Raw genomic sequence first — 20,333 nt, 5'->3', positions numbered from 1 at the left:
CACGTATAATATCTTTATATTTAATGCAAATTTCTAATACTATCCATTCATTTCATTGGACACTAGGTATCTAATTATTTTCACTCACCTTTCATAAGACCCGCCCACCATTCGAAACGGGTGTTAATGTTTAAAAACAGCATCCGCCTGAGTCCAAAATTGGCCGATTCGGAAAATTAACACCCGCTGCGGTCGAGATTTACTGATTCTTATTCCCAAATCATTTCAGTCGATGTTATCAGTAAATTATCTTAATTCATGTCTGTATTTGTTTTTTAACAATTGTCCTTCTAATAACGTAGTGCACACTTAAGGTAAAAGTATAATAAAACAAAAATCTGATCAGGATACAGGTGTTGGGTGACTTCGTCTTTTGTCATAGTTTTCCCCCTTGCGTGTTGATCTACCCAGACACCTTCATTCAAGGGTCGTATGTTTTGTATTTTTCTTAATGCCTTATAATTTTTAAAAGTGTTTGACGCCATAATCACATTTGCATCTTTTCAAGCTTTTTGACAGCCATCAAAATGTAAATGTTAGAGTGACACAAGTGTTTGAATCAATGGGTTCAACATAGAATAAAGAATTAAAACAGGAAATGTTTCAAAAATAAAACACCGACCGAAGAGCAGAAAACAGCTGAAGGCTACCGATTAGTCTCCAACGCAGCGACACACTTCAGAAAACCAGCGGAGGGCGTCGGCTGGTCCCCAAACAACATGCATTTACACATACATATACCATAAATATTGAATACCACTTACCTGCTACGTCGGATAACGTAAGTGACAATGATAGTCAAAATTGCATCAGAGCATATACTTGTTCATAATTAAAAATTGGGACAAAGGAAAGTGAAAACTCTTTATGTAACAAATGAAAAAATGTTATGTTTTCAAAATTAGCATTCGCCAATTTCAAAACAAATCTTACATGATTATCTCAATGAATAACAGTCTGATAAAAATTTTAAAAAATCAAGCCATGCTTTCTATAAGCATGTTCATGCAGTGCGACATAAATGCATCGGTAATATCAGTAATGCATGATAATTATGATATTTTTTAAGTTAATGGTATAAGATGCATCCACTCCATGAACCCACATTATAGTTTCATTGCTGACATTTAGATGTTTAAAATATTTATGTCTTTACAAATTGAATTTTCTTTTAATGAATTTTACGAAAAGCTCAGAAATAACGACATCAAAAGCATCAAATTTTAATGTCTTTTAAAATTCAACGTCTTTCAGAATTAGTTTGTGATATGTTTCTCGCAATTCATATCTGAAAAAGTGCAGTGAATTTGACAGTTCTCATTAGTTTCATCGAACATGCATTGTAATAATGTTTTAATATCATATCGTATTGTTGATTTATAGACTACAGATGTGCATTTACAATGTTACCAAAGTACACCTCCAGATGTCCTTGGATTAAAAACATTTTCAAAATCAAAGCACTTTGCAAATACTTATAAGACGATGTTATATGAGTGCCAATTAGACTTTTCTCAATCCAAGTCGCAATGTGTAATGTGAAGAATAGGATCCCCTTCATTCTTTTGTAAAATAAAATATTGGATATTGTAATGTTTACGATTAGGTTGAAAACCTTTTGTTATGATCGTCGGAAATATACCTTTACTGCTACTTAATAATATTCACTAAATATTTCTGATTTATATAAATTTATGAGATGTTTTATGGTTGACAATGATGCAACTATCCACCAGAGTTAATGAAGTGGACGTAAGCAACAATAGTCCAAAATTATTAATACTTTATTAAGAAATATATTAATCCAACCTTTGATTGTTAAACTATTTTAAAATCTTCCGACAATTTTACCAATTTAAAGAATCACTATACTAAGTAACGACAACAGTAGTATACCGCTGTTCATAATTCTTAAAATCGATTGAGAAAAGAAAAAAACCCGGGTTACAAACTAAAACTGAGGGGAACACATCAAATATAACAGGAGAACAACGACACAACAGAAACACATCATTAAATGTAACACACACAGAAATGAACTATAATATAACAATGGCAATTTTCCGGACTTGGTACAGGACATTTTAAGAAAAAAATGGTTGGTTGAACCTGGTTTTGTGGCATGCTAGCAGGGGCAGACCAAGATACACCTGGAGAAGGAATGTTGCAGCCGAGATGGAGAAAGAAGGGTACACGTGGCACGATCTGGAGAGGCTAGCAAAGAACAGAACAAGGTGAAGAAATATCGTTAGTGGCCTATGCTCCACCAAGGGGCAACAGGATAAAGCAAGTAAGCAAACCTCCCGCTTTTGATGCAATGTTAAATATAACATTAAAATGACAACATTACATGACAGGACTACAGTACAAATGTATGTTTATACTGAAGTTAACTTTGTAAAACCTTTTGAACTTGATAACAGAGTCAAAGAAATGATATAGTATTTCTAATTTATAAGTTCATCACCACAGGTTTATTAAAAGGGGATCCAGATTTCAATTCTTCTCATAGAACTAGTAGTACTACGAAGCCGTGAAAAATGAAAAACATATTTCAAGTCAGATATGTTTTATAGTGTTTCCCCGAGTCCAAGCTGTTTATTCAGGAAATACAGTTAGTTTAATATATATACAAAATGTTTTTCAGGACCTTTGATTATAATACATTTATCTTAATTAATATACTCGTGAAATTTAAGTATAATAATAAATGTGTTCTATACGCAAGGTAGTCGTACTTCAACAAAGGCTGTAAAGAAAAAACAAATAGTTTTTCAACTGCACAATGCAATCCAATAGAAAACTGTATCGAACTTGTTAGATATTAGCTTATCTGACAATAGCTGGCCATTCTAGTTTCGTAGTATGACTTAACACGAAAAATAATTTACAATTGCTTTTTTTAACATAGTTAGTGGTCATGTAGCGAGAGATGTTGATATAATTGACAGAGATCCTCCGCCCTCTAACATTGTAGCTTTGTATTGATTGCATAGCTGATTGGTGCAACTTACAATACTGGTGCTACAATTTTATAATTATTTTTCATAACTTTACTTTATTATCCAGTTAATGTAGTGGAAATAAAATAATGACGATGGTTGAACAACGAACGAATTGGTGACACTTTGGCTTTTGAGTATGAATTTTCTGTGACGCATCTACATTTGTAACCCAGTGGGATTTCTGACGTTAGCGGTGACTTTATAAGTGTCAGACAATAACAATCTAGGAGAATCTTGAAACATTTATTTAACGGTGAGTTCAGTTATATTGAATTTGTTATTAAGTTCGTCAATTAATTTAATTTTAAATTAATGCATATATAAATGTTTACTTCTTATTAATTTTTTTTTAATCATATATTCATTTTTGCCGATTAAGAAAGTTGAATAAACAAATAAAGCTTTCATTGATAGCAATACTTGATAGAATGCGTAATATTAACAGTAAAACCAATATTTATACATTAAACAATTTGGTAAATAATTGTTTTTTATATACTTCCTATGTTCCGAAAATAATTTGAATTTAACGGAAGAAAAATCTAAATTTGAACAGTTTTAAGTAAGGAGTACTTGAGTGGTTTTTGTCTGTCATATTTGTTTTTAGCGCAATGTTTCGTACATACAATTACACTGTTTGACTTTTTCATTTTGATGTTTTACATTTTCTCATGTCGGTGCCTTTTATAACAAACTATACGATATGAGTAAAGACCACTAGTTGCTTTCACCTATGTCAGATAGTCTCTGGCATATTTCGACACAAGACATTTTTCGTAATGGTTCCAAATCAAACTTCGGACAAAAGTCATATCTACACACACACATGTATCATGATTATAAAAGATTACAAAAAATGTAAATATTAAACATTTTTTTCCCCATTTAAATATAATGTTAATTGAAAGTATAGGATAAATGAATTAATGCATTATTTACAATTATCTAACACAATTATAGCAATAAAATGTATGTAATAGATAATTAGCTGTGGATGTCGTACCGTTTTTCAATATGATATGAAGGATTACTTTAAGTAACTTAAGGGAGAATTGATGTTAAAAAATTTGTTTGCATTATATTAAAAAGCGGATTCGATTTACTTCAAATTAGAATTTTCATCAGTTTTTAAGTGTTTTCTTTAATTTAGTCGGTTTTTTTCAGAAATTAAACATGGATCGAAAAAGAATATTGTGTCTTGTTTTGTATTTGCTCCCTACATTCAGCAAATCATTTCGATTAGACTATCAGTACGGAGCAATTCTTGATGCTGGGAGTACAAGTACAAAAGTTCATCTGTATAGATGGATTCCAAAAACAGTTGAGACTGACTTACCCAAATTTGAAGAGGTTGTTTATAGAAAATTCAAACCAGCATTAAGTGACTTTGTTGGTGATGTTAAAATGATAAGACCTTATCTACGGGAAATTTTCGCTTTGTTACAACAGTTGATTCCAGAACCTCTTCATGAAAGTACATCGGTTTATCTCATGGCGACTGCAGGTAGGACCATTATTTGATGTTGAATTGTATTCCAATTGACCACAAATATAAACCAAAAAATGCACAAATATATGTTCAGTGGTTGTCGTCTGTTTATGTAGTTCATAATTGCTTCTCGCTTCTCGTTTTTATATAGATAAGACCGTTTGTTTTCCCGTTTGATTGGTTTTACGCTAGGAATATTTGGAGCCCTTTATAGCTTGCTGTTCGGTGTGAGCCAAGGCTCCGAGTTAAATGCCATACCTTGACCTATAATGGTTACTTTTTTAAATTGTTACTTGAATGGAGAGTCTCATATTGGCACTAATACCATATATCTATGTAAACCTGTTTTTGCATTTTTGAAACTACTCATGATAATCGATACCTAATTCGGTTCATACCCGTTTAAGCAAGGAGTTTCTGCTATAAATATATCATTGTATTTCCTCTTACAATGTTTATGACAATTGATTCACCAGAAGGGAATTAGTTAATAATTTGAAACATGTCAGGATTTATTAAAATTTCATAAACTGAGTCCTGAGATTCATGTCACTTTTAAAAGTACTGTCGAAAAATTAACGTCGATTTAAAACGACTAATAAAGCTAAATCAAAATATTACCAGGTCTTCCAAGTGCTCTACGAAACCTCTTTTAAATTAATTAACATCTATTTTATCAGCAACAAAAGCCGGGCTTCAGAGTTATAGTGAAACTGCCTTTTCTAGAGGTTGAGTGAATATTTGTCAATTGCGTAGGATATTGATATGTCGCCAAATACGCCGATTTGGTGAACATTCTAAGCGTGTTGTTATTCCGGCAAGTTGAACGTCCAGTTAATGTATTCACTAGTGCATTTCTTCTTCATCCCCAGTGTAACTCATTGTAGATGCAATGCACTAGTGCATTTCTTTTCTACCTCATTATTCATTATTTCGAGTGTAAGGAAAAACTAAGGAAAATACGGTAGGAAATGATTCTTGTCATGAACACTCATGATGTGATATTTAAATTTGTGCCTGGACGTTACACAGACAAAAAACCGACAAATCAATCGTTCAAAACAAAGCAATGGTCTCTAATAGCAAACATTGTTTAATTAGCACGATGGCAGGAAGTTTTATTTTTGTGGTTAGATTACTGTACAATTGATGAAAGAAGTCCGTGATTGTTGTGTCTGTCCACGGTATTATGCTAAATTACAATAAGTTTCCATTACAGAAAAAGTATTATCTAGATTGAAATAAGATTAAAACCTCATCATTCACAAGTCGTAAACAAATCCTAGATTTTAAAGCGATAGCTGCATTGTTTCTGGCATTGAAACCACTCAAAAACTAAGTAGAATTAAAGATGAGATCTCGGCTTTTAAAGAAACAAAAAAAGATTAAATTATAAATATTTTCAATGATATTTGGACCTTCAGACAACTACAAAACATCTGAAGATAAGCTTACGGGGAAATGAAACAAAAAACATGAAATAACAAGCCTTTATCTAAATTATGCTTCTCTAATATCACTTAGGTACTTAATATTTCAAAGCAACATATGGAATTAGAAGAAACGCTCATGACAAAAATGTATTCAGATCAAAAACTACATCAACATCCTTCCATCAACATACTGATATGCTTACAGGAAATGAATGTTATTGCATATACATGTGGCACAGCCCTTTCATTCAGATGAAGTCGAACTTATTAAACATCACTGTTCTATTCAAAACAATATTGATATGTCTTCCCCTATGATGAAACGAAACTAGTTCAAACATGTATGCACAAGCAAGGTTTACAGAAGCGAGTGCAATTTAAATGCTAATCAAGAAATACGTGACAAAAGAAATATATCCTTGTTAACCCTGGCATCAACTGTTTTCCTTCATAAGAAATACACTATTTGCCCTTGAAGTTTTTGCACGAGTTTTATATGTTTATTATATGTTTACAGGTTTACGATTCCTTGATGAAGACAGTACTGATAATATTCTTAAGGAAGTTATATTGTTCATGTCAAACGGAAGTATGAATCCATTTAAGTACCTTGATGGCTATGCAAGGATATTGAGTGGTGAAGAAGAGGCTTTATTTGCCTGGATATCAATAAACTATCTTTACAATATGTTTGATATATCTAAGTAAGTGACTTTCTAATAGAAGTAAGGGACAAGATTAAATTGAAGACTTAACTTTGTATTAATATGGTAAATTCGATCAACTGGCAATTGTTAGCGAAATCAATAATATGGTTTTAATATGAACATAGTGCTTTAAAGTTAAATCGGTTATTAGTGCACAAAGAAGATTTAATATGGATATCTACATGTACTTAAATTCAGTTTCTGAAATTTTTTTTTAAAATAACTTAAATTGATATGGTTAAATACAGTAATTTATATTCTCCTCATATTTTTAATTTGTCTAATTGTTTGAAGTGATCTATCTTCATCATGTACGTTTTATTCTTACGTTGGAAAAAAACGCTTTTGTTGATACATTTCAATAACTACAATTATAAAGGAAATGGTACTATAAAAAAGAATTCTTCAGCGTTTCATGGAATACATGTAACACAATTACAGCTTTTTCCGACTATGTATATATCGATGGTTAAATCAATAATTGATTGGTTAGGACTATCCCACCTGTCATTACACAGAGCTTCAAATTCCCCTCCAAAATGTCGGGACTACATCGTGCAACGTTACGCGCAATAAATGTACACATGGTTTTGAACTCGTTTGTTTTAAATAGCGATAGCTATTATCAATGTGTATGTCGTGTTTAGTAATAAAAACAAGCGGATAAGTAATAGTTATCCCACAAGGACGCGGCGTGTCAGTGTACGATCACCTCGATTGCCGGAGGCCAGACGGTGATCTAACACTGACACACGAAGTCCGAATGGGATAACTATTTTACATCCACGCTGTTTTAGATTAGACGAAAAACCATTTACAATTCATTATAATATACTTTATACATTACTATATGATGTATACCCTTTATGACCCCCGAACACAATGAGTAGATATAAACAATGTCAACTCCCCCCCCCCACTTGCAAATCGCCCACTTGCAAATCGGCCTACAATATATCGCCATTTAATAAAATAATCGCCCCACTCTTGTTTACCAACTCGCCCCACTTTTGAAAAAGAGTAAAATCAAATTGAACAATAAGTCTGACAACTCACTTATTAACGAAAATGGTTTAAACCCCACTGAATAAACGTCTGCCAACTCGCCCCACTTATGAAAAGATCTTGCTTCCTTTAAGTATGTTAAATTACTGTTAGTTCGTATCCAGTCGTCCTGGTGTATTGGTATCTGTCATGGCTTGATATGCTAAAGGTCTTGAGTTCGAATCCCAGCATATACACTGGATTTATTCTACGTGAATTTTGATAGATAGTCTTTTCAGTATAATTAATTATAAGTTTTATAGTGGATTTGACTTTCCCGCCAAAATGTTACAGAACAAAGGAAAGCATGCATAACAAAGAAACTGAAACGGGCGATCTGGTAGGGGTCATCCGACTCAGATCACCCTGTTAGAACAAAGGAGCTGGGATGTTAGAAAAGAAAAGGGTAGTAAACAAAGCATATATTTCAACTTTCATTTCCTATGGCTTCGAGAGATATGAAGATGTGCTCACCCTCGATGAATCATATTTCCCTCGGACAAAACCCTCGTGAAATATGAATATTCTTGGGTGAACAAATCTTCATATCTTCCTCATGCACGGAAAACAAGTATACACTATCCTATCGGATTTTTCCTTAACAAAATATTCGAAAATAACTATCAGAGTTTATTTACATCTGTAAAATGAAGAAATAATTCATAGGGGCTTGAATATATCGTGATTTTACCATGGGTTGTCCCTTTATGCCAAATATTTTACCCTGAGCGACAGCGATTTTACCACTAGTGGTCCGTTTATGCCAAATATTTTATCCTGAGCGATAGATAAAATCACGATATATTCAAGCCCCAATGAATTATTTCGATTCTAATAGGAAATATACGGCAATTATTTTGGATTGAAGCGCTCTAGGTGCAGGCAAATATTTGCCGTTCCCATAAATAAACGCACTATTAAATTGACGTAAAAGAACGGAGAAAACTGAATTAGTGACATGATTGAACTATTAACAATAACGTATTTAGATAGTTTTTATGAATTTAAATGATAATTTACTTATGTCTTATATGTATAACATAAGGCTCCGTATTGAAGACCGTACCTTGACCTATAATGGTTTACTTTTATAAACTGTTATTTGGATGGAGAGTTGTCTCATTGGCACTTCCTATATCTAATTATAACACATTTAAGCATCGTTTATTGACGTTTCCTTGTTGTGGTGATAATCGTTTGCATAAGCGTGCATTTTCCCGAAAAATGCTTATATTCTCAAGACTATGACGTTGGGAAGCCCATTCATAAAAAACAACATATGACGGGGGAGTACGACCGGAACAGCCGAGGCAATATATTCATATTTTACCACGGTTGTGTACTTAAATCGTTTGACGGACGTCATGTTAGAATAATAAATATTTAAGCCCTACTCCTTTACGAAATATTTTATATATATAGTTACGATTTACTAGGTTTTCTATTGCAGTGAAATAAATATCGATAGATTGAAAATTTTATTTATTGAAACTGAACATTTTTGTAAAACAGTTGTCTTTTTGGGAGCTGACCTACTCTATACCTCGTTATTAAAGGTTTCCCATGTATATCATTATATTCAGCTATATCCAAAAGTCCAAATGTCACACAATAACCTTGTTAACTTATTTATCATATAGATGAGAATGGCGCAATTTATGAACAAATCAATTGTGTCGTAGACCCTAGCATATACGCATTGTCTCTCAACTAAGACATTTAAATGTCAAGAAAATTAAGTCATATTTGTTCTGGAAAAAGTTCTAACGATGAAGCTGTCAAAACAAATAAATATTTGAAAGTTCAACATTAAAAATTTGAAAGTTAGTAATTTGTTATTTTAAAGAATTCTGTATTAATATTCTGTGATTTCGTTTGAATATGTAACATTATTTTAATACAGAACTTCTGTGTAATATTTTTTTCGTACAGAACTCATAAAGACACGATTGGTATGGTTGAAGTTGGTGGTGGATCAATGCAAATAGCTTTCATTCCCGAAAGACCAATTTACGCAGGAAAACAAGCTGTGATCATAGGTGGACGGGAATACGATGTATATGCACACAGCTTCCTCTCATATGGCGCCAAATCTATTGGCATGAGGATTGAGGAGTATCTAGTAAGACAGAACATGCAAGCTGTCGTGCTGACGAATCCATGTATGCTCAAAGGTATACAAAACAAAACTATATACATTTCACAATTCTTTACGCAATTTCTTGATGTATAAAATAAAGTTGTATTTCTAGTATTAATAATCTGTTTGGTTATTGAATACAGAATAAAAAACATTAATGCAGTCAAAAACAATATATATTTTTTTAAAGTTAACTCTTGAAGATTTTGTTACAAATAATACTTGTGGATAAAAAATAAACAAAAAGAGATTTTTTTTTTAATTTCGTATTTATTAATAAAAATATGATAAAGAATTCAATAACCACTAAAAGAATAAATCTTTTCGTCTAATGATGTAATAACGTTTCTGTCATAAGAATGAAATCAATGCTTCCTACTCGGAAACTTAAAAACAGGCGTGTTGATCGGTCTACTTCTTTCCGAGGGAATGTTAGATTAACTTGGAAGAAAGTTGGTTCACTCCCTATACATATTACTAATTTGCACTATTCAGATATAATGAATCTCTGACTAATTGTCTTTTTGAATATTTTTGAAACGCTGGACAAATATACCCAAAGAACCTGTTCTGCTGTTGTAAAAGTAAGAGTTGATTCAAACATTATACTTTGAATGAGCAGAATGATTGATATGTAAACTTGGTATTTATTTGAAAGTCATTCAAAAAGGTTGCCAGTGAATGAATGCTTAAGAAAACTGATTAAACATATATTTATCAAACGATTATTCACATTAAGATTAACAGAAGGTCCGGACTATGCAATTTATTTATTTATAGGCGATTCACACAACGTTACTTCGGAAGGCAAGACTGTCACCATACACGGGGCCAGTAATGCAACCGAATGTGTTCGTATCATAGACACATATTTACCAAAGATCCCAGAATTTCTTTGTTCTCCCAAACCATGTACAATTGGATCTGTCTATGGACCACCAGTTCACAGGGAAAACTTCTTAGCACTTGGCTCAATATACCTCACAGCAGACGAACTTGGACTTCTCAATGATAACGACTTGATGAGACCAGTAGATATGTACCTGATGGCAACAAATTACTGTAGATTGGTAAATAGTTTCGTACAGATTAGGATTAGTGTATTTTTATTCACAAATTTCAGTATTTGCTATTATATTTTTATTTCGGTTCTATTCAGCTTTAATGATGAGTGTAAAGAGGAAACTCATTCTTATTTTCTACCAAAATTTTCCAGTGTTAACATTCAGATCCTTGAATTTCTGTACATAATAGTTCGACTGTTCAATGCATGCTTATTCTAACAGTGCTCTTCTTCTTTGATTCTGACTTTGTTAAAAAAAAAAATCCTTTCCGAATTGCCCGTTTGTACATTTTGAAATTCTTAAGAAACTTAGGTTTCGTTCCTCTCAGGCAAATTTTACGTTGGATTTATTTTGCCAATCTTTTTTTTGGTTGTTTTATAGTTTTTATTATGTTCTATATGGCAAGTGCTCTCTACGTTCTATGTAATATGGTCTTCGTACATATAGGTTTTGAAGGTTTATGTCTTTTGCACGTTCCTTTCCATTATAAATTTAGGAATGTCCCTTTGGTACCTTTCGCCCTTCTTTTTAGTTGTATACCGCCTTTCGTATTTCATTTTTTTCTAACGTTTGTGTTCTTTCATTTCGTATTTCAACATTAGACACTTGTATCAATTTTTCTAGCCAAGTTTAATGGTGTGTCTGTCAAATTTATGTTTTCGGTGACCTAAATTTAAAACAAAATAAGTTTTGTTTACTTTAAGGAGTTCCGCTGAAATCTGTTTCAATATCTGTATTTTTTGAAATTATAAAAATAATTAAAAACAGTTATTATTATCACCATGTTCAAAGTGAATTGAATACTTTTCATGATATTGTTGATTTGGTTTCTAAACTCATTTAATTTTCTACACCAAAAGGCCACAAGATAAAATAGAATTGGAGAATGAATGGTAATCGAGATTGTTTGTACAACTGAATTTTAAAACATGTCTAAGCATAAGTAAGGACAACGTCTGTACCTGATACATATTTTAGTCTTTTTTGTCTTTGGAAGTAGGTTTTTGAGGCAATATTCAATTGCCTCTAATTTATATTCATGTGGTATGGTGGTTAACATCAATAGATACCTTAATAGTATGACTTCAGTTTTACATCGAGTATTGTGCATTTTTACCTCTTAGACTTGAAAACCACAATAAAACTATTTTATTAAATATCATCTATATTATCTAATGTTTTTATATGTCGTAGAGGAATAATTTTGCTGGAATAATATATTCTTCTAGTGTGTAATTGCATTATCTTTATAAAGCATACGTTTTTGTATATTTAAATCACGTTATTTACTTGATAGATCTGAAAACACGTTATATCGGTTGAACAGAATCAAGATGTGATTGACGTGTTAAAGTTTATACGTTATAAAACAATTTTTTGAATGTCATAGTATTTGCAATGATCATTTGTATTCGTTTTCTTGCAAATGTCGTCAAACTTAATTATGACATTTTCCTTCGTAACACAATTGAATCATGAATCTAAAACATGAAGGGGCAAATATTAGAATCATCTCTTTCAATATTTGTATGCCTTGCAAATGTTTGCAATAAGTGATTCAAATTAACCTTAATTCATTTCACTTAATTAGTTCTGAAAGTGCTTTTTGAAAATTCATTGATTTGAAATTGCACTGAATGAGGATACTGGATGTTTACTTTAACCTTGTTTTGTTCTCTAATGATTAAACTCTAAAAGTCAATTTCAGATATTCAAAAGGTACCAGCATGGTATATTAAGACTCCAACTATATAATTCCGCATTATCTCTGTTGAGTATTTGATTGAAATTGTGTTATTTTTGTGCCGAGCAGCAAGATATTTATTGATGATGTGTTTGTTTTGCCATCTGATTTTATAACCGATTACAGAAAAATCTTGTTAACATAATTCAATTTTATTTATTTTTTTGAGAGAGAGGATTTGTGCTCACATTTATTGTCATGACTAAAAAAAAGGTAAACAACCTTTCATAATGCGAGAACTAAAAATAAATAAAAGAGCAGTTCGTCGGTTAATACACACACCTCCTACACAAAATGGCATTTGATAATAAATTGATCATGCAGCAGGGAGTTAGCATGGTATCTTGGGAAATGCACATATATAACGAATATGTATTTATCATTGGAAGGCGAAGGCAAAATATAGAACAGATATAGCATGACGGATATTTACGAACAATACTAGTCCAGAGATTATAACGTTATCTTAGCAGCTAATCGAAAGAAATTCCTTCTCAATACAGGTCCTTTTGGCTAAATATGAACGAAACACATTAGAAAAAAGAAAATATATGAAACTACGCTAGCTATGAATAAAGTCAACAGTAGTATACCGCTGTTCGAAATTCATAAATCGATTGAGAAAAAAAATCCAGATAACAAACTAAAACTGAGGGAAACGCATCAAATATAAGAGGAGAACTACGACACAACAGAAACACAACTTGAAAATGAAGCACACACAGAAACGAACTACATGTATAATATAACAATGGCCATTTTCCTGAATTGGTACAGGACATTTTAAGAAAAAAAATGAACCCATTAAAGTCAAGCATACTGTACTTATATGATTTGCAATTAAAACGGAAACTATGAATGACGCAACTTTAATCAACTTCTGAATAAGACAATAACCAAGGAGTAAACAAAGACTCAAAAAACCAAACATTTACATCAACAGTTATAAATAATAAATAAGAAACAACACGAACTCCACTAAAACCGGGAGTGAAATCAGGTGCTCTGGAAGGGTAAGCATTTCCTGCACCGTATACGGCACCCGGATATTGTGAATAAAATGTTCATACTTCGTGAAAATATTACGTTACAAGTAATAATGCTATCGAGCATCGATCAAATCAAAAGGAAACAGCAACACCGCGATACAATTAACACAATTCCATCTAGATGTATTTGCATTCTATTTTATTTCTTTTCCCTTGCATTTATGCAATATAAGATATCCATAGGTTCTTTTCTTGAACAATTTATTTATGAAGCCAAGACCACTACTTTTAAAAACTATTACATTAATAACGAAGAAAGATGTACCGATTATCAGGTTATCTGCATGTTGATATCGTAAAATATCAGCTGCGAGACATAATATGAAGCTTTTTGTCGAGTGAGCGTAGCGAACGAGATCAAAAAGCCTTCATATAATGTCAAGCAGCTGATATTTTACAATATCAATATGCAGATAATCTGATTATCGATTTATCGGGCTATATTTGCGTGTTTCAGAAGTGTTTTCTTTGTTTCACCAACACACAAAAGATGACTTGATAAGTTCGGGTCAAAGTTATTAACGTCGATTCAAACATTATGACGTCGCTGATATGTCCGGGTCAAAGTTATTAAGGCAGGGTCAACGTATTTGACGTCACAAAGACATGATACGGAATAATATTAAAAGCTGAACAGAGTGATATAGACAGTGGGACGTCTTTTAATAAGTATTGACTTATAACATCAACAGTTGTATGTGTTGCTTTAGTGATAAGTTCTATCGATGTTAAAAGTTTAACAGTGCATTTATCATTATTTTTATATTTACAATATTGGTTCTCTTTACAGACTCTAGATGAAGCTGCAGCCAAATTTAACATTCCTTCAAGATGGGCTTCGTTTGATTGTCAGAATGGCCTATACATTCCTAAACTACTGAAAGCTTTGGGCTTTAACATGGAAACAGAAAACATATTTGCGAAGAGGAAGCTGGACGGTGTTAAAATAGGTATGTAAATAACCATGTTGAAAAAAACAATAATAACACATGTTTATTTCAGTTGAGCTTTAACTAGAACAACATTGAGTGTTTTGTATGTAAAACTAACAAAATCAGACTGTCAACTCCAAACAAAACATGTGCATGGTTAGTGGCCCCGTGAAATTTGGTAACAAATATTGACCAATTTAGTTTAGGGGAAATTATAGTTGAGGCTTAATGCAAGAGTCCTCAGAGTTATAATTCAATTCTGATGGAATGTCGTAACGTATTTAAAATATCATCAGTACTACTATACAATTAATCTCACTCACGGACCTTACTCCAGAACAGAAATGGTCCAGTGTATATAATAATTTACATGCAAATCAATTTTAATATTATCAACAATTGTTTTAACGTCAGTCTGCTTGATCTTACATCGGACGAGGCAATATAATTCCTTTATAAATATGACAGTTATGAACCACTCGTTTGATGTGTTTTAGCTTTTGATTTTGCCATTTGATTAGGGACTTTAAGCCTCGGTCACACCTTACCGGATAGCACGAACGGGCGACTAACGGATGAAAATAAAAGTTGTCCGTTGACAAAATTGTTATCCGTTGGGAGTCCGTTGATGTACTGACCGAATAAAACGGACGTGTAACGAATGCATAACGGACACACACCGGATATGCAACGTACGAGAAACGGAAACGTACCGGACAAAACGGATGTCGAACGTACATCCAACGGACGAGTACCGCATAAAACGGACACCTAACGGAAGCGTACCGGATAAAACGGACGAACAAGATATACGGACAAATTAAAGGTTTCAATAATAATGCATGTAAATCGCATAAATATTCAAATGTTTCTGTGTAACTGGTTTTGGTTTGTTCTTCAAAATGCCACCAAAGGGCAGTGTCTGGCCTGAATAAGAGCTGCTTGATTGTGAAGAAGTGCCCTTACTCTATAAGATTGATTATGAATAATAAGAATTCATGAATCTTAAGAAATCTGACATACCAATAATTGGCATTTCTGACGCAAAATTTTCAATTACCATTTATTCGTTTCAAATCCGTTCATCATCCGTTTTATCCGTTATACGTCCGGTAGAAGTCCGTTTCACATTCGTTCAACATCCGTTTTATGCGTTAAACGTCCGGTAGAAGTCCGTTGGTGAATTTATCCTCCAGACCTTCAACGGATGTATAACGGATACAAAATGGAAACGAAACGGACGAGTACCGTACAAAACGGACGCCGAACGGACGTTCAACGGACATTTTATCCGTTGGACGTCCGTTCAAAGTTTTGAACATGTTCAAAAGTTTCCACCGGACAGAACGCACGTCGACGGATAAAACGTACGCTTAACGGACATGCAATGGATATGGACGGACGTCTAACGGATAAGAACGGACGTCTAACGGACATGAACGGATTGAAAAAAAGTTATCCGTTAGGCTATCCGGTAAGGTGTGACCGAGGCTTTAGGTTTTGAATTTTGCTCTGAGTTCAGTATGTTTGTGATTTGACTTTTTTCATAACAAGCATTTCTAAACCCTTTATATAATAGTCAGTGTTTGACTATAAAATCATATCAATACTGTCTGATAAAGACATTTGTAACTAAAATGAGTTTCTCTGTTAATGAATATTGTATAAGTTTGGATATACACTTGCACGCTAGTAATTAGTATTAACCCCATGCTCAATTAGTTCCTTTCTATAGATAAGTCAGTTATCAATATTTATTTTGATGTAATGATCCTTAAACTATTGAAGTATACTTGATGAGTAAACTTTTGTGTCAAAATAAATCGTAAATAGACCGACGTTTTGTTCAACATACACGAAAGGAAGGCGGCTTAATTAGGGATAATTAATCAGTCTTTGTTGTACGTTAATCACGTTATGTTTGAGTTTCAGAAATGTATTAAAACTGAAAACTTTTCTAATTTATATTGATGAGTACCTACATTGTGTCCAAAGCAACCACTAATGAGTATCATAGATGTAGTAAAACAAAGGACATCAATTAAAATTGAATTATCTAGCGTAAACCGCAGCTAGAATTTCTGTGTACTCGCTAATGAACATTAAATATACAACTTGTCATACATCAGTGCTATATCTGATCTTTTAGAGTTACAGCTGCGGATATAGTACGACTCTATTTTTGGCTTCGGTTATAAGTATTTTAATTCACTTAACGAAACATTAAACATAGATTAGGCAGTTAAAGGTGAATCTAGCAAATTAAAAAAAAAAGATCGTTAGCAAATTATTTAGGATCCCAACAGAAGGAATACTTTCATTATAATGATAAAAAGGACGCAAGAATGGTATTTAAAACAATTATAAGTTATGTTGTTTAAGAATTTGTATGTATGTCACTTCAATATAGTAGTTGATTTCATACAAATTAGTGTTAGTTTGTTTGATTTTAACTCTTTAAAGATTGAAACTTTGACATTCGTATGTTGACACATTTAAAAGCCAAAACACACAGCCATTGCACCTTGATTAAATTATATTTACATTTGCTTTATTTTAAAATTCTAAAATGAAAATTGTCAAATCATGTCTGATTTTAAAACATCATGATTTATATTAATATACGGATATTTTAAGGTCTACTTCAATTTGGCAGCAACCCTCGTTTTCAATACCACGAATAATATTAAGTCGATATGATATAATGCAACTAATGAAAGGCATGTGGTGCGGTTCAACAAGCTTTTGTTTTAATTTCAAACAGCTGCTGTATTTTCTCGATAAAGGGAAGTACAACCTAATCAGTACAGAAACAGATTCACTTCAATATGGATACCAAGATTTAATATATAACGAAGTAGACTTATTATAATGAACAATATTGTATCATACCCTATAAGAGTAGACATACTATTAAAGTCAAAATGCATCAAAGACCAGACCTAATCTTATCAATTTGTCAATCAAAATTATGTAACATTTAAAGTATTGAAAAACATGAAACAATTTGTCGATCTTAACAGCAAAAAATATGTCTCATACCAACATTGTAAGAAATTAAATACAAATATGTACTTCCCTATCAAGCAAATATCCCGATTTGTGTTTTGGTTCTTACGTTGAATTGGGTATTTTTAGATACCATACTACATTTGAAGCTGTTCCTCTTAATCTTCATTCTATTGTTTTTTATTGTATTTTTACAGGCTGGAGTATCGGTGCAATTCTCTACGAGGAGGAGAAGAGTTACTACACCTTCAATGTTGATGCCAAACTATTATTCAATTAAATTGCATTGTATTGTACCATACACTGCAATGGAAGGAAATTGTTGAATATTTTCTGTTTTATAAATCGCAGTTATGTACAGTTCTAATATTCAAAATCAACGAACTAATGCTCTGAACAGATATATATATATTGACAGATCTTGGTAATTGAAGAACGATATAAGACAAATATAACGTCACTAATGTACAGTCAACCAGAACATAATTGAGTAAAAGGACCACGAAATTTATGACGCAATGTATATTTTGTAAATAAAGCAATGTTTCTTTTGCTATTATATCACTATAACAACATTAATATAAAAACATCGAAAAATTATGGTATAATAGTTTTGTAAATGTTGTAGCAACGCTTCAGTTGACCTTCATTATCTTAAAGTGAACACAACTAACATTATGATGGTCTGGTACACAGGAAAAATTGACAATAAAGAAATGCCTTTTCATTGCAAGGACCTTTCTTGTGTTCAGAATGATCTTATCTGTAGAAAATTGTTCACATACTTCTTGTTTGATTTGCTTTATTGTCAATGGTAAATCTATATCAGGCAACCTTAAAATATACTATGAAAATCTAAAAACGTCAAGAGTTAGTTTACATGACTGTTAGAAAGTAATTGACGAAAAACCAACCAAACGGTAGTGCACTTCTTTTTTTTTTTTGCTACGGTTATTTGAAAAAAAAATGTAAAGTAAAATCACAAAAATACTAAACTTATTCCTTTTTCATGAGTTTCACATTTTACCTCAATTTTCCCATTTATGTGCTTTTCTCATGAAAAAAAGTCATAGTTACACAAGAAAAAACTTTTTTGATACTTTCACTTAAGATGAGATGTACAATCTTAACAAATTTAACTTAAAAAAAACCTAGTTAAACAGATAATACGTTTACGTGTGAAGTTGATCATGAAGTCAATGAATAAAGGATTTTATTATATTCAAAATCAAAAGCATATTATTTCAACTAAAAATGGAAATTACACGATACAGTCTGAAAGCATTTTGAAAAGACAAAAATTGATATGGGATTTACACGGGTTTTTCGTTAATCATTTCTTTGAATCCATCATCTATTTTCACAACCATTTGGCCCATGTAACTGACCGGATCGGTTATGAAATTTTCCTCAAAAACTACTTTATATTGTAAGTACACAATTTTTAAACATTTATTTGTACTGTATTCCTGTCATGTATTGTTGTCACTTTAGTGTTATATTTAACATTGCCCTAAAAGCGGGAGGTCTGGCTAGCCAGCTGACTAGGTTCAACCCACCATTTTTTTCTTAAAATGTTCTGTGCCAAATCAGGAATATAGCAATTGTAATCTTATAGTTCGTTTCTGTGTGTGTTGCATTATCGTTTTTTTTTTGTTGCTGCTGCATTTCAGTGTCTTGTTTTGTTGTTTTTCCTCTTATGGTTGATGTGTTTTCCTCGGTTTTAGATTTGTAACCCGCACTTGTTTTCTGTCAATTGATTTTTCGAAGAGCGGTATATTACTGTTGCCTTTATTTAGTTTCATTAGAATATTTTCGATTTCATTGATTTTTCCACTCACATCACATGTTTTGGAAAAGAGAGGCGAAAGATTTCAGAGGGACATCCAAACTCATAGATTACAATAAACTGACAACGCAATCGCTAAAAAAGAAAAAAACAAACACAAAAACAAAACCAATAGTACACAAGACACAACATGTGACATCCGTCGTGTTGCTCATGTTATTACAAACCCGGATAATAGTTGAAAATAAAGAGATTTCAATGAGACTAAAACATCAGAAGAATAAATCCTTCAAAAATTTTACCTGATACGATGAAATACTGTTTTTATATTATATTTGTCTACCTTTTTTAAACGCCCGTCAAAATTTTGACGGGACGTATTATGGTATACAAATGTCTGGCGTTCGTCTGTCTGTCCGTACGTCTGTCCATCTGTCCGGCGGAAACATGTCGCACCGTAACTTGAGAACGACTTGTGCAAATTTCATGAAACTTAATATAGTTGTTTTTATGATGGTAAAACGATCTGTATACTTTTTGGTGAAAATAAGATAAAAAAATTTTGAGTTACGGGACTTTGTAACTAAAACAGGGGTGTGTTTTTTCACATGTCGCGCCGTATCTCTAAAACAATGTATGATTATTGCTTAAAACTTTACACACTTCTTAGTTATATTAATCTTAAGATCTGTATACTTATTGGTAAGGCCACACCAATTTAATTTCTTGTTCTACGGATTGTTGGACTCCAAAAATTGGCGCGCGATTTGAAAATTTTAATAAAAAAATATTTAATTTGCAAATTTTTGACTTGTACTTTGACATTTCTTTAATTTATGAAGTATTTTTTCCCTGTTCTCCAAGAAAAAAATTGAATAATTAAATCTGGTCTATGTATGTGTGATGACATTGAGACAAATTGAATTCT

General features: G+C 32.3%; 1 protein-coding gene across 1 annotated transcript; it reads left to right on the top strand.

Moving 5' to 3' along the window:
• Positions 1-3,047: 3,047 nt before the first annotated feature.
• Positions 3,048-18,168, top strand: LOC139484934 (ectonucleoside triphosphate diphosphohydrolase 1-like). Its single transcript, XM_071268982.1, has 7 exons — positions 3,048-3,258; positions 4,170-4,509; positions 6,445-6,631; positions 9,611-9,852; positions 10,599-10,888; positions 14,466-14,625; positions 17,814-18,168. The coding sequence occupies exons 2-7, from the start codon at positions 4,179-4,181 to the stop codon at positions 17,894-17,896; spliced, it is 1,293 nt and encodes a 430-aa protein (XP_071125083.1). The 5' UTR covers positions 3,048-3,258; positions 4,170-4,178; the 3' UTR covers positions 17,897-18,168.
• The last annotated feature ends 2,165 nt before the right edge of the window (positions 18,169-20,333 follow it).

Source organism: Mytilus edulis, chromosome 8 (assembly GCF_963676685.1).
Source record: "Mytilus edulis chromosome 8, xbMytEdul2.2, whole genome shotgun sequence".
NCBI classification, from domain to species: domain Eukaryota; kingdom Metazoa; phylum Mollusca; class Bivalvia; order Mytilida; family Mytilidae; genus Mytilus; species Mytilus edulis.
The sequence above is the reverse complement of the archived record's forward strand: the minus strand, read 5'-3'. Positions and strand labels throughout refer to the sequence as shown.